The following is a 13,116-nucleotide window of genomic DNA, read 5'->3' on the forward strand; positions in this document are numbered from 1 at the left end:
CTTATCCAAATTGCAAGCACTTGAGTGAAAGTTGTCATGGGAACGTGGGCAAAAGGCCATTTTCACATTCCCCTCTTTGCTCCCTTGGGGAATAGGCCAAAGGTGATCAGGTGTTGAGGCGCTCAGGTGTGCAGATGTTGAAAAGTAAAAACTCTTCCATTCTTATTTTGTTAGAATGTAGAGTTGCCGAACCTCCTTCTGATAAAAGTGACTTAAAGAATAAAAAAGTAAATGAAGAACATTGACTATATTTTTAAATCTATCATAGCTATCAGTGATTTGAATTTATTTATATAATATTCTAGAGCAGATTAATGAGCTAATTAGTTTGTTTTATCTCAAAATATTATTTCAAATATATATTTTACACTGTTCTATGAAAAGTGGATTTTGTTTGACTGCTGAAAATGCGTATAAAGCCATTGAACTCTCTGTAGGGCTGCACGATAATTTATTGCGATACCACTAAATCCTATTGAAATCAAGCTGGCAATGTGTCGATATTTTTTTAATGCATAGCTTGTCCGTGAAGCACGGCTCTGGGATCAGTAGAAATGCTGCTCGATATAAAAGCAGTGCGAGTCTGAGTCGCTTATAATGTGCATTTGAAAAAGCAACACCTGTCAAACATGATCATTATAAATATACTTTATTATCATAAAAATAACTGATGAGGCTTGAGTAACAGTGATAAAAAGATGTCCATAGGCATTTCCTATATTCTAGAACGTGTTATGGTCTTCTTCTGCAGTGCGTATTTGGAGTTTCCTCACGAGAGCGCCCTCTGGCTTTCGGATGCAGCAGCATTTTCCCGTACTTCACTCAAAAGCTGTGCATAAATCACGTGATATTTATCGTCGGTTTATCGCGACAGCCCTAGTTGTAGCATCTTTAAACATTAATCTTTTCTTTAAAGAGGAGGCTTGGGGCTATTGTTTAAGTCTCTTGGAACTCAGAAAGGCAAAACATTTATTCGCTGACATTCAGTATATGCTAACTGGCAATGTAATCCAGTCACACTGGGAATTTCTCCAAGAGCATTATTTTAATTCTATATCTCAACAGTTTGCCATTTCAGTGCAGATCAACTGTTTAGAGCCTCACCATATATGTCAAATTAAGTATATACTGGGAAGTAATGAGAATACATCAGCAAAAAATGCCATGTGAAACACACAATGGCCATAAATTCCATAAATAATCTAAAATTACTTTTATAAACAACTTTACAAAAATAGATTACATTCTGATATTGCTTTTTGTACATTTTTTGATATTCAAAGCAAAAATACTTTATAGTGCTAAGAGCATTCCCTCCATTAGTGTAAACAGGCATGGATCAGATGAGTGCCAACCCTGGGTCACAGTACCTTTGGGACTCTCTGACTCACCACAGCTGTCAATTTGTTCTGAGAAAAATAAGTGTGCCCAAAACAACGGCGCAAGTGAGCACAAAAACCCACTGAAAATCAATACTAGACGAAGAGAATGTTAAGTCAATACAAACTTAGAACTGTTAGAACTGATGCAGAGTTCACTTAAAAGACTGAAGATTAAACTAACAGATGTGTCCACTACAAATTGTCAAAACATGCATGAAAAATCTAACCTTAGCCGTATACTGTAAAATAACAAGTGGATGATATTGTCTGATTCTAATCAAGAATCTGTTTTATTTGGTAATGTTGTAATCAGATGTGCATGCTCTCCTTCACGATGAGTGTTAATATCAATCACCGTTCGGCCTTGATTATGTGCAAATAAGCTGCATGACACTGTAATGTAACAAATGGTTTTGAACAAATAGATGGCAAAGCATCATTCATTAAACCTGAAAGACGCATAATGTCTGTTTTGCCCTTATCCGTTTTTATTTAAACGAGGTGCATTGCGGCATCATGAGGGTTCGGCAGAAATTGAGTGAATTAATATTGTCTCCCCATTACAACTGAAAATAGTCCAATCTGAGAGCTCCTGATAATATGCAGCTGTGCTTGGCATTAGCGTAAAAGCGCTCAGTTTGTCAGTTTCCTAGCAACCAAAAGCACTATATTTTCTTAGCATGCTGTTCTCCTTTCCTGTGATGTATTTGCATGATATTTATAGTGTTGGTCAAACTTCACTGTACAACTGGCCTCATATCTGAAAACTGAGCACTGTTATTAAATCTTCCTGTAAAGCGTCTTGCACACTCAACCTTTACAGACAATTGCCTTCCTTTAATCTTCAACACGTTTTTGTCATTTTCATGAAATATGACAATATATTTGGGTGCTTGGCGAGGATCACATTTCGTTGGGCAGCTTATGCTCTTAATTCTCAGATGAAAGCTGTTGGACTTTGAGAGCCGGTTATTTTAGTGTGACCTTTTTTCTCAATAAGCAATCAACTTCCTTTTAATTGTGAGGCTTTTGAATATGGCCGTGTTGGACTTGTTAAAGGTTTGCTGATGAGCCTTTATTCTTCACACATCACATTCATAATGACTGCGGTCACACATGCAACACACCGAGTCAGTATTATACTTCAATTAAACTATTGTTATTGTATGCATATGGTCCGGTATTAGAAGTATGTGGGCACTTAAGATACACCTAGAATGAATGTACTGTAATTAGATTAAATAAATTATTCAAATGGAGTGTGCAAATAAATTAAGCAAAACATTTTTACAGAACTTATTTTACTTTTCTAGACCATTTCTGCCACAACCTCAAGGCTGTTTATAATGAATATATGAAGGCAGTCTGCCTCAGGTTCATACAGGTGTCTAGCAAAGTGATGAAAAATGTAGGTTATGACATTAACTAAATATCTATTGTTGTATCATTTTAAACCTAACAAACAAAAAATGTGTTGTAACACTTTACAATAAGGTTTTAAATAAAAATACAGTTTTAAAATCAAAAATTGTATCTGTTAACATTAGTTAATGAACACTGAATAAACATAAACAATTGTATTGGCATTAACTAACATTTACACAGATTAATAAAAGCTAAAAAACTATATTGCTCATCGTTAGTTTATGTTAGCTAATGCATTTATTAATGTTAACAAATACAACCTTATTGTAAAGTGCTATCAAATGTGCTATTGCTATCTTTAAAATAAGTGAGCTTTGTTCTCATATTTTATGATATATATAATGCAAAGGCCTTTCAACATTATTAAAGGAATAGTTCACCTTCAAAATGAAAATTCTGTCATCATTTTAAACCTGTGTTTAAAACACAAAAAAAGATATTTTGAAAAATGTTGGTAACCAAAAATCGTTGGTCCCCATTGACTTCTATTGTATGGCCACAAAACCAATGAAAGTCAATGGGGACCAACGGTTTTCTGTTACGAACATTTTTCAAAATATCTTCTTTTGTGTTCTGCAGAAGAAAGTCATACAGGTTGGAAATGACAAGAGGGCGTGTAAATAATGTCAGAAAAGCAAAGATAAAATGAATGCAAAACACATCTACAGTATTGCATATCAAGATTTCTGGGTCCCCTGTTGTTATTTGTTACAATAGTTGAAATGAAACAAGAAATGAAGTATGAGGAAATATGGTCAGTCAAACCATCTCAGGCAAGTCTGTAATCATCTTCATAAAACATCCAACATAAGTCGTCCTCTAAATCTGCTTAAAGCCTCAGGCCAGCATCGCTGTGCCACCAAATGCTCCCATTTAGCACCTGCTGATGGTTTTCACCCATCATGTTGCTAACCCGCTGGCTATTTCTTTCCCATCTGGCTCCTTGTTCTAACAGACCAGTTGGCAGACCAGCACTGGGATGGAAGCATCCGCAGGTGCCTGTATTCAAATGTCATCTTCATTACTTCAGCCCTGTTGTTGTGTACAGTGGCACATTATAAAACGTCACATATTTTTGTCTTGTTAGTTTGACATGTTTTCCATGTCTCACACTGCAGCCAGTAGCTTGGGATCACATTTATAGCATTGGCCTGATTATTTACTCAGCTCTAGCTTAGGGGGAGGGCATTGTGCTGAGGAGAAATTGGACTTCTCCAGCAGGTGCTTGAGCGCAACTGACCTAAATATGCCCAGCAAACAGCCACTGCACTACAATGAAACCACAACAAGCCTCTTTCACAAAATCATCTTAAGGAATGTCAAGGGCTAAAGTGTGAATATGCAGAAGTGTAACAGCACTGAATAAACAGCGGGTGAAATAACATCCTCAAAAACTTAAAATCAGGCTGCAGCCTTGAGCCCTGCTGACTTTGTGCAACATTAGATTCACTTGAAAATGCAAACTGCACCCAAAAAGGGGCGTGGTGTGACAATCAATCACAAAACACAGCCAATCAGAACAGTTTTCTCTGTCCGCGCACCCTCCAAGCTGCAGCTGAAGAGCTTATGACTTTGTCCTCAGCCATTTTTGATGATTCATATTCAGGTGCAAAACCGCCATTGAATGAGATGGCTGTGTGGGCGGAGCTGTCGGTGCAACGAAAAACAGTTTCAAAAATAGACAGACTGTCGCTCGTTGCGTATGGCAGTCGCGACTGGTTAGGACAAAAACTCTCATTAACAAAATCCCTGTTAAGAAAAACAGGATATACTGGTTAGGTATGTTTTGAAGCAGGAAAGCTGGTTTGAGGTGGTTTAAGCTGGTCATGTGCCGGTCATGAGCTGGTTTAAGCTAGTCATGAGCTAGGAGCTAGTTGCTTTGTACCAGCTCAAGCCCCAGGTATACTGTACTTGACTTTCGGCGTCCGTGTCCATCTCATGCACAAACGCATCCACACAGCTTCTTGAACATACTCATCACGGATTAAGCGCGGCCGTCCGAGTTCAACACATGTGCAGTACAAATTAGTATGTGTGCTCTATGTGTGCTCTACCAGACCTTCAGAGGGCAGCGCTGAGTCGCGTAATTCACAACCAAACCGTATGGAGAAGGATATGCCTCTTAGCTTACTGTTCTTGGTTTCAGCGTGTTGGTTTTGTAACGTTCTTCTTCGACAACCGCACACTGCACACTTTGTGTTTGTATTGACCCCTAGTGGACTAGTGCACTTTTCTCGCGCATGCGCTGTTGTACGCATCACGGCCGCACGGTCTCAAAAAATGGGCAACACGTGGGGACGGGGTGTGCGGACAACCGCGGACCCTCCTGATGACGAAAATTACGTCATGCGGGCGGCGCGAGGACGCAGACCGACGGATCATACCTGCTCCTTTAGGACCAACTCAGGACCTTAAGGCAGGGCTGCCAACTCTCATGCATTCGCTGCGAGACTTACTCAATCTCACGCTCTCACGCCACACATCCATTTTCTCACGCAAGGTCGTACCTGCCATTTTTTTTCTGTGGTGTATAAAATTTGTGAAATAAATGCCTAAAAGCCTATCTGTACTTTGGTGCTGCAAACTTCTTTCCTCAGCGGTCTAGCAGTAGATCTCAACGTCAAAATAAGGTGGCCATTGGCCTATCAAATGTAAGAAGGCGGGAGTTACTGTTTACAGAGCCGTTGTGGTGACCAATCAAATCAAAGAAGATAGTTAAGATTCGAGTGCAACGCGCGATGTTAGTGGCTAAAAATTAAAAAAAAAAATTGGCAATAGAAATGTTGAGCGATAGTATCCACTGATGCAAACTACAAAACACTGTTTTAAATGGAAAATATGTCATTTACATGATTCATGTAATGTAATTCGCAATTATCAGTGTGACGAGACAAAGTAATGGACGCGTTTTCAGCGTTTTATTAGGGATAAGATTAGGAATAAATGTGTACATATTAAAACTGTTTGGCTTTGAAAGTCTGTTTATACAGTGGCTTGCAAAAGTATTCATCCCCCTTCATTTTATTCACATTTTGTTATGCTGCTGCCTTACCTTAAACTACTTTAAATGATTTTTTTTTACATTAATCTACACTCCATGCACAATAATGACAAAACAAAAAACTGATTTTTGACAGCTTTGCAAATTTATTAAAAATAAAAAACAAAAATAAGTACATTGCATAAGTATTCGGTCCGTGTACTTTTGCGTCCATTCGTTTTCCGTTTTTTGACGATGACGGAAAAAATGAAAAAAGAACGGTTATTGTATTTTTAAATGCAATGCTGAAAACAAAAATTGGAATTAAAACCGTATACACAAAATGCTGCGCAAAAAAAATAAATATTAATGTGTTTTCAGATTTTTGTTTATGGATTTTGCACTTTTATTAAACATTTTAAAAACGCACAAATTAATCTCGAAAAAATGTCGATTTTACTGGTTTTCTATGGCCAAATTAGACACCCGGAAATAATATTTTCCGCACTGTTGAAAGATAAGAGCCGTCATGTCTCTGGAACCATACAGAGAGGTGATTACGAACATGATTTTAGAACATAAAACACACTCGGACATTGCAGAGCACCTGTCTCAACTTGGTGCCGGGCGAGGTTATTCGGTGAGGAGTGTGAGAAGATTTTGTGCCAGTCATGGTCTGAGACGGGAGGTTTCTGACACTCACCTGGAAATAGCTGTATCGACAGCAGTACAAGAAGTAAGTATTAAAATATTACGTCATTCTAATACGTATGTTATGAATAATATGCATGAAGTGGTGTTATCTCGATTCAATTGCAGTGATAATTCTCATTTGAGTGTTATAAATTGCAAAGAAAATATTGCAATAAAATAATGCATTTGACATTGAAGATGGTTTAGCGTTGTTTTCCCGGACTAAGGTTAGTTCAGTTAACGAACGGTCGGCCCGTTTAAACAAATCGATTACAGTAGCCATACTGTACTGCACACAGGTGTTGGTGTAGTGGCCAGTATATGCCTACTGTACATCGTGTATCTTATTTTAATCACAATGACAGTTAAACGCGGTAACATTCAAAGATCTGATTTTGTCTCTGCTTAAAAACACTGCTTAAACAAGCATGGCTTATATTATAGTCTGATGTAGGCCATATTTTGTTGATAAATGATAAATGAGTTTGTTCCATCACTCTAGGCAGGACCAACCTACGGTCGTAAGATGATGACTGGTTATTTGGCAGCAAAGGGAATTCGAGCCTCAGAAAGTCGGGTTGGGCGAGCCCTCCAGACAATACATCGACCATACCATGAAATGCGATGCAGTGTAAGCCAGTTTTTATTATTATTATTAATCCTTATATACATCAAAACCAACAGTTATTAGATAAAGGGTGTTGTTATTTAGTAAAACACTACGGCAACATTTTTATAGCAAGCCCTACAGTTGGCATTATATGTTACATCTGGACTATTGCTTTTAACAAATAGGCCTACTGGACAAACAATTCAAAGACAACATTGTAATTCTTGCATTATTTTTTCCACTTCTCTTATCAGGGTGCACGGAATCTTAATCCTATACCCTACCGTGCTGCATACACAGGACACAAACTCCATTTAGACCAAAACGAAAAGCTGGGCATGTTTGGAGTTACACATGTCCTAGCAATTGATGGCTACAGCAGCAAGATCATGGCTTATGCATGTATGCCAGTAAAGAATAACCTCACTATTTATGAAAAAGTGTACAGGTTTGTATTACAAAAGAAAAAAAGACTTATTAGCTTGAACTATATATATCATCTGAATATATTGCATATGAAAGAGTCAGTGTAGAGAACAACTTATTTTTGAATTTGATCATTATTTAAGGCCTGCTGTAATCAACAATGGAATGTGGGACCAAATAAGAGTGGACCATGGCAAAGAGTTCTTCCTGACTCTATTTATTCAAGAAATCCTTGCTGACCATAGACTGAATACAGAAACACCACCGTATCGTCAGACCCAATCAACAAAAGTATGTTTTCCATTCTGTTGTGGTTTAGATTTAAACTATTACGGTTCTGAAAACTCAAAACGTTTAAAAGAACAAAGTGTGACTATATGTATAGATTGCAATAGATTAAACAAATTATTTGGATTAATTAGTCACCTGCAAAACTAGTTTCGTCTGCATTTGCAAAAAGTGTTGGTAATTCTCACTACATTAAGAGTTTTGTACAAGTGTATGTCTGATGAGATCAATCTATCTTCAGACCCAAATAGTTTTAATTTAGACATTAAGTTTATTTTTAGTTGATTTTATTATAAAATTAGATGCATGTTTATATTGAAAAAATCTTATTAAATATTTAAAAAATTAATTTAGCTTACAACAAAATCACAACAGTGGTACATGTTGGACTTTACAGGCAGTCCTGCATGTTCAGAATTCAAAGAGAAACTTTTAAGTTCAAAAACTGAAGTTTATTTATCAGATGTAAAAGAGTAACAAAGCTTTGGGTTGTCAGACGATCTCCTCACTCCACCACAAGCCAACAACCCAGATTATTCAAAAACACACATATTTATTCAGTATTTGACATCGTTCTCATCTTCTGACTCCTCCTTTGTCTCTAGGGAGTATTGCTCCTTGGCAACCAATCACCGTGCACCACGTTTATCTGCCTGCAAAACAACATCTTTTGCAACGCATCTTTTGCACCCTGTGGTCAGTTGCTAGTTTTAGGAAGTTCCCTAGAGACAGTTTCATGTGGCAAGACAACATGTCAAAATACTTTCAGTAAAAAACACTCAATCATCTAATACTTTAATTATGCAGCGTTGTTTCTTAATCCTATGATTCAAAACACATCAAAACTCATGATTATACTTAAAACATATGCAGTGGATTAATTCATAACATTCCTTCTCTGTGTGACTCTTTGGGTGTGTGTTGTTAGTTAGACTTGTCACTGTTCCGTTTCTGCACGCACACACAGAGCTTGTTCCTCTTTTGTGGTTTCGCTCGGCTTGTCACACTCTATCTTTATCACAGTATTTTCCACTGAGTAAAATAGCAAGCTCATGATAAAAGCACACAGCTTAATGATTTAATGAAAGAAAACACTTATTGATTATATTGGTAATTAAATCATACTTCTAACTGAATAATATTTCCACATACATAAACTTAATTTTATTTTCTACTTCTACGAAACGAAGTACATTACAGAGGAACTCTTGTACTTGATAATCCAAATTTGTGATTGTCTTTACTTAATCTAATTATCTGTTAAGGTGTGTCTACTTGATATGAAAAACTATAGTGCAGTGATGATTTTTAGTCTATTGTAAAAATAACCTTTTATGTCACTCATTTTATTCACCAGAATCACACAATTGAGAGGATGTGGCCTGAAATTAATAACAGAGTTAATTACCCTTTGAAGGAGGCTCTTGTCCAGCTGGTCGACCAAGAACTCATTGATATGGACTGCAACCTAACAAGATACTGTGTCTCTAACCTCATCTGTCAACTGTGTCATCTGGGCATTAGCAGGGTAGTAGAGGCATGGAACAACCACAGGATTCCCGGTACAGTATGCTAAATAATGTTTAAAACAAAACGCTTGACAAGTAATTGACATTCACAACATTTAATAGGAGTTAACATTTCCCAACTGTTACAGGAAAAGGAATCCCCAACCAGCTTGCACAGGGTGGTTCTGCAAAAAACATTTCAGCAGCACTACTGCCCAATGGAACTGAAGCAGCTGATCTGTACATGGACACACTGGGGTCCTCTTTGACAAGGGTTTCTTCCTTTGGAATGGACCCTTTCACAAGCGAACATGAGAAGGCTACAGTGGAACAACTGTTTTCAGAGAAGTGGCCAGACATTGCTGTTTTGCTCAATAATGCAGTCAACAAAAACTTTTTGCCTTTTAAAGAGGCTTTGATCACTCTAGTCACTCTAACTCAAAGATACTCATAAAGAACATGCTTATTGGTTGTTATATGTTTTCCTATCAAGTGCTCTTTCTAGAAACAAAATATTAGACTAACTGTTTAGCATCAACATGATGCTGACAAATGCAATTAACAAAAAATGTTTTTCTTGTTCTTGTTTCAACAAAATAAGCTGTCCATTAAACCACTGAACTAAACGTCAATCACTTAACAGGTAACAATTGTCTGTGTAATGCAGCGCTACTCTACCTTAATAATGTCACTAAGAGCTAACAAAACTTCAGAAAGACCCACTGCAAGAAAGACATTGTTACTGAGATCTTCCCCCCTGCATTTCAAGCACTGTGATGCAGTAGCCATCCACTGATCAACACAAAGCTTGCATCCGATCAGGCTTCTACAGCAGGTGGCAAATACCGGTTGATCTATGGGTCCTAGAAAATATCAAAAGTCACAAAAATCAGATGTTGTGCGCACAGTGCAGGGTTTTCACAAAAAATTTTTAAGGAAATGTTTTAATGTTTTATCCAAGCTACCACGAAAAAGACATCAAGTAAAACACATAAATACTGATTCTCACATGACACCACAGCTCCAAAAGTGCAATTAAAAGGACCATTTTCTGAAAATTGTCATCATTTACCTCATGCAAATTATGATATCTTTAATGAAATCAGAGAGCGCTGATCCTCCATTGAAAGTCTATTCACCCAAAACTCTTAAACCCTTAAAAGCATTCATAAAGATATAGTAAAATAAATCCATATGAATATAGCGGTCAGAGATTTGGTTGAACAGACTTTCAATAGAGGGACAGAAATCTGTCAGATTTCATTAGCACCATGAAATCAAATTGAACGTATTGTCTTCAGTGGAATATTGCAGTATTTTTCATAATTTGTTTGTGCAAAACATTTTATGTGGCCTTGTAATCATTAAATCAAAAATTCTCCTCTTCCTCTCCCTCACATGAAATCGACTAATATCAAACCACAAACATCCAATCAATTCCCCATGGACAAAATCAAGCCCATCAACTACATCTTGTACCAAAAGCAGTTTCACAAAAGTGTGTCACATTAGGGAAGAAAAGACTTGCACCTTCCATTTCATGCGAAATACATTCATTTGTGTTCCAAAGATGAATAAAAGTTTGTGGGTGTGGAATGACATGAGGGTGAGTAAATGATGACAGAATGTTCAGTTTTGGGTGAACTACTCCTTTTAGCAGCATTTACAAATATATGAATTCCATTACATTAGAACCAACTCAAAGTGGCATTTACTGAATAGATAGCAGGAATATGATTGCAAGCTAAATGCTACAACAACAACTGAATTTGCGATTTTTACCCAAGTCATAACTTGCCTTAATTTTAAATGTTAATGGAACTCATATTTGACAATACCAATTGTGCACACAACACTTACCCTTGCAGACTATGCAAGTGAAAGCTGCTTTTATTTTCTGCATTTGGACATCAGTCAAGGTTTTGGCAGATGTTTGACTGGACAGCTCAGAAAGCTCTTTGATAGATGAGATAACTTGCTGAAGGCCCTGTGAGGCCAGAACCACCTCCTCTATCTTTTCGTACACATCTTGTAGACCTGAAGTCTCATCATCTTTTTGACTTGAGCTAAAAAAGTATTTTTTAAATAGATTAGTCATAGACTTGAGCAGTTGAGAAATATACTCACAAATATTGATTCCGTACCTTCTCTTTCTCTTGGTGCCCTGAAACTCTGTGAAATCTTGTTCGGAGATGGCAAAAACCTTCCGGGCATTCTGCTTCCAGTAGAGGGACCCTGGGTACATGGGGATGGCATGACCCAGTGATTGCCATATAATTCTTAATTACAACAGCTTAAAAATACAAACATAAAATTGTAATACATACCTTTAGTTCCTTCAGAATCAAGTATCTCGTTACCCTGGGCATCAGTGAGAATTACTGGATCATAACTGCCAAGAGCATCTTGAACTTTCCCAATAATGCCATGTACTGTAGCCTCACATTCTAGGAAACGGACAACCACCATCCTGCTCGGCCTCAGTTTACCATGAACTGAATCAGCAATGTAAATGGATCTGGAATACATAACACACATTGCAAATTCAAAGTTACATTTCTCACTCTCTTTCTCACGCACGCACGCACACACACAGCGCACACACAGCGCACACACAGCGCACACACAGCGCACACACAGCGCACACACACACACACAGCGCACACACACACACACACAGCGCGCACACACACACACAGCGCGCACACACACACACAGCGCGCACACACACACACAGCGCGCACACACACACACAGCGCGCACACACACACACAGCGCGCACACACACACACAGCGCGCACACACACACACAGCGCGCACACACACACACAGCGCGCACACACACACACAGCGCGCACACACACACACAGCGCGCACACACACACACAGCGCGCACACACACACACAGCGCGCACACACACACACAGCGCGCACACACACACACAGCGCGCACACACACACACAGCGCGCACACACACACACAGCGCGCACACACACACACAGCGCGCACACACACACACAGCGCGCACACACACACACAGCGCGCACACACACACACACACACAAATTATGTGTGTAAGTCATAATCATTTCTTGTTCAAAAATGGGGTTATATGAAGCAAACATGTAGGTTGTGACTAGCTCTTTGAAATTTGGTGTCCAATATAAGCAAATGACAACATGCAAAAAATACAAAAACAGATAAATGCCAAAGAAAAAAACAACTTTAAACAATTATACATCTACTGTGGAACAAGTCTATGGACAGCATGCAGTAATAAGTAAAAACATTATATAACAATTTTCAATAATATAATATGCTACCCCTTTTAAATATGTAAATTATCGCTATTATTAGACCTTCTCAGTAAAGTTATGAGCCTCAGCTATCTTAAAATAATGAAATAGGCCTACCTCTGAAATGAGCGAGTCATGGAGGCTCTTGGAGGTGCAGCTGCAGCGGCAGGTGAACCAGCAGCAGCAGAGGGTGGAACAGTGCAGGTAAAAGAAAAACGCTGAGCAACTGCTGGGTGTGTTCCTGGGGAGAGAAGTCCTTTCTCTACTTCATCCCATCGACCTCATAATGTCCCCGTGCAGTGATGTCTAAGGTACTTAAGTAACCCGACTGATTTGGGAAAATTGCGATATTCGAATCATCAGTCAAGTACACAGTCTGCGATGAAACCTTAAAACAGAGGAGTTAAAGGTTAATTAGTTGTTAATTACGCCCAGACATCACCCCAGCCAGAGGGATGATGACACACTGTCTTCTTTACTGCTTTATAACTGAATCGACTTTGTGTC

At 38.3% G+C, this 13,116-nt stretch overlaps 2 protein-coding genes across 4 annotated transcripts; one reads left to right on the forward strand and one right to left on the reverse strand.

The window, feature by feature from the left end:
- The first annotated feature begins 6,005 nt into the window (after positions 1-6,005).
- LOC130565818 (uncharacterized) lies at positions 6,006-9,766 on the forward strand. 3 transcript variants are annotated; one of them, XR_008964412.1, is made up of 7 exons: positions 6,006-6,523; positions 6,983-7,111; positions 7,345-7,538; positions 7,660-7,807; positions 8,410-8,500; positions 9,162-9,366; positions 9,462-9,577. XR_008964412.1 is itself a non-coding variant. In XM_057352908.1 (6 exons), exons 1-6 carry the CDS (start codon positions 6,317-6,319, stop codon positions 9,764-9,766), a joined length of 1,188 nt encoding a protein of 395 aa, XP_057208891.1. In that variant the 5' UTR covers positions 6,006-6,316. The 3 variants fall into 3 exon arrangements, 2 of the variants coding, with proteins under 2 accessions (XP_057208891.1, XP_057208892.1); XM_057352908.1 differs by lacking the exon at positions 8,410-8,500 and having other exon boundaries at positions 9,462-9,766; XM_057352909.1 differs by lacking the exon at positions 8,410-8,500 and having other exon boundaries at positions 9,222-9,366; positions 9,462-9,766.
- On the reverse strand, positions 9,413-12,805 carry LOC130565819 (uncharacterized). Its single transcript, XM_057352911.1, has 5 exons — positions 12,727-12,805; positions 11,640-11,830; positions 11,457-11,547; positions 11,173-11,378; positions 9,413-10,175 (listed from the first exon to the last, which is right to left on the reverse strand). The coding sequence occupies exons 1-5, from the start codon at positions 12,744-12,746 to the stop codon at positions 9,982-9,984; spliced, it is 702 nt and encodes a 233-aa protein (XP_057208894.1). The 5' UTR covers positions 12,747-12,805; the 3' UTR covers positions 9,413-9,981.
- Between the last annotated feature and the right edge of the window lie 311 nt (positions 12,806-13,116).

Source organism: Triplophysa rosa, linkage group LG15, assembly GCF_024868665.1.
Source record: "Triplophysa rosa linkage group LG15, Trosa_1v2, whole genome shotgun sequence".
NCBI lineage: Eukaryota > Metazoa > Chordata > Actinopteri > Cypriniformes > Nemacheilidae > Triplophysa > Triplophysa rosa.

Coding starts and splice junctions, on each gene's coding strand:
- LOC130565818 (XM_057352908.1), top strand. CDS start 6,317: ATGTCTCTGGAACCATACAGAGAGGTGATTACGAACATGATTTTAGAA. Junction 6,524..6,982: donor TATCGACAGCAGTACAAGAA/GTAAGTATTAAA, acceptor CCATCACTCTAG/GCAGGACCAACCTACGGTCG. Junction 7,539..7,659: donor ATTTATGAAAAAGTGTACAG/GTTTGTATTACA, acceptor TCATTATTTAAG/GCCTGCTGTAATCAACAATG.
- LOC130565819 (XM_057352911.1), bottom strand. CDS start 12,746: ATGACTCGCTCATTTCAGAG. Junction 11,548..11,639: donor TGATTCTGAAGGAACTAAAG/GTATGTATTACA, acceptor CCATGTACCCAG/GGTCCCTCTACTGGAAGCAG. Junction 11,379..11,456: donor GGCACCAAGAGAAAGAGAAG/GTACGGAATCAA, acceptor ATACTTTTTTAG/CTCAAGTCAAAAAGATGATG.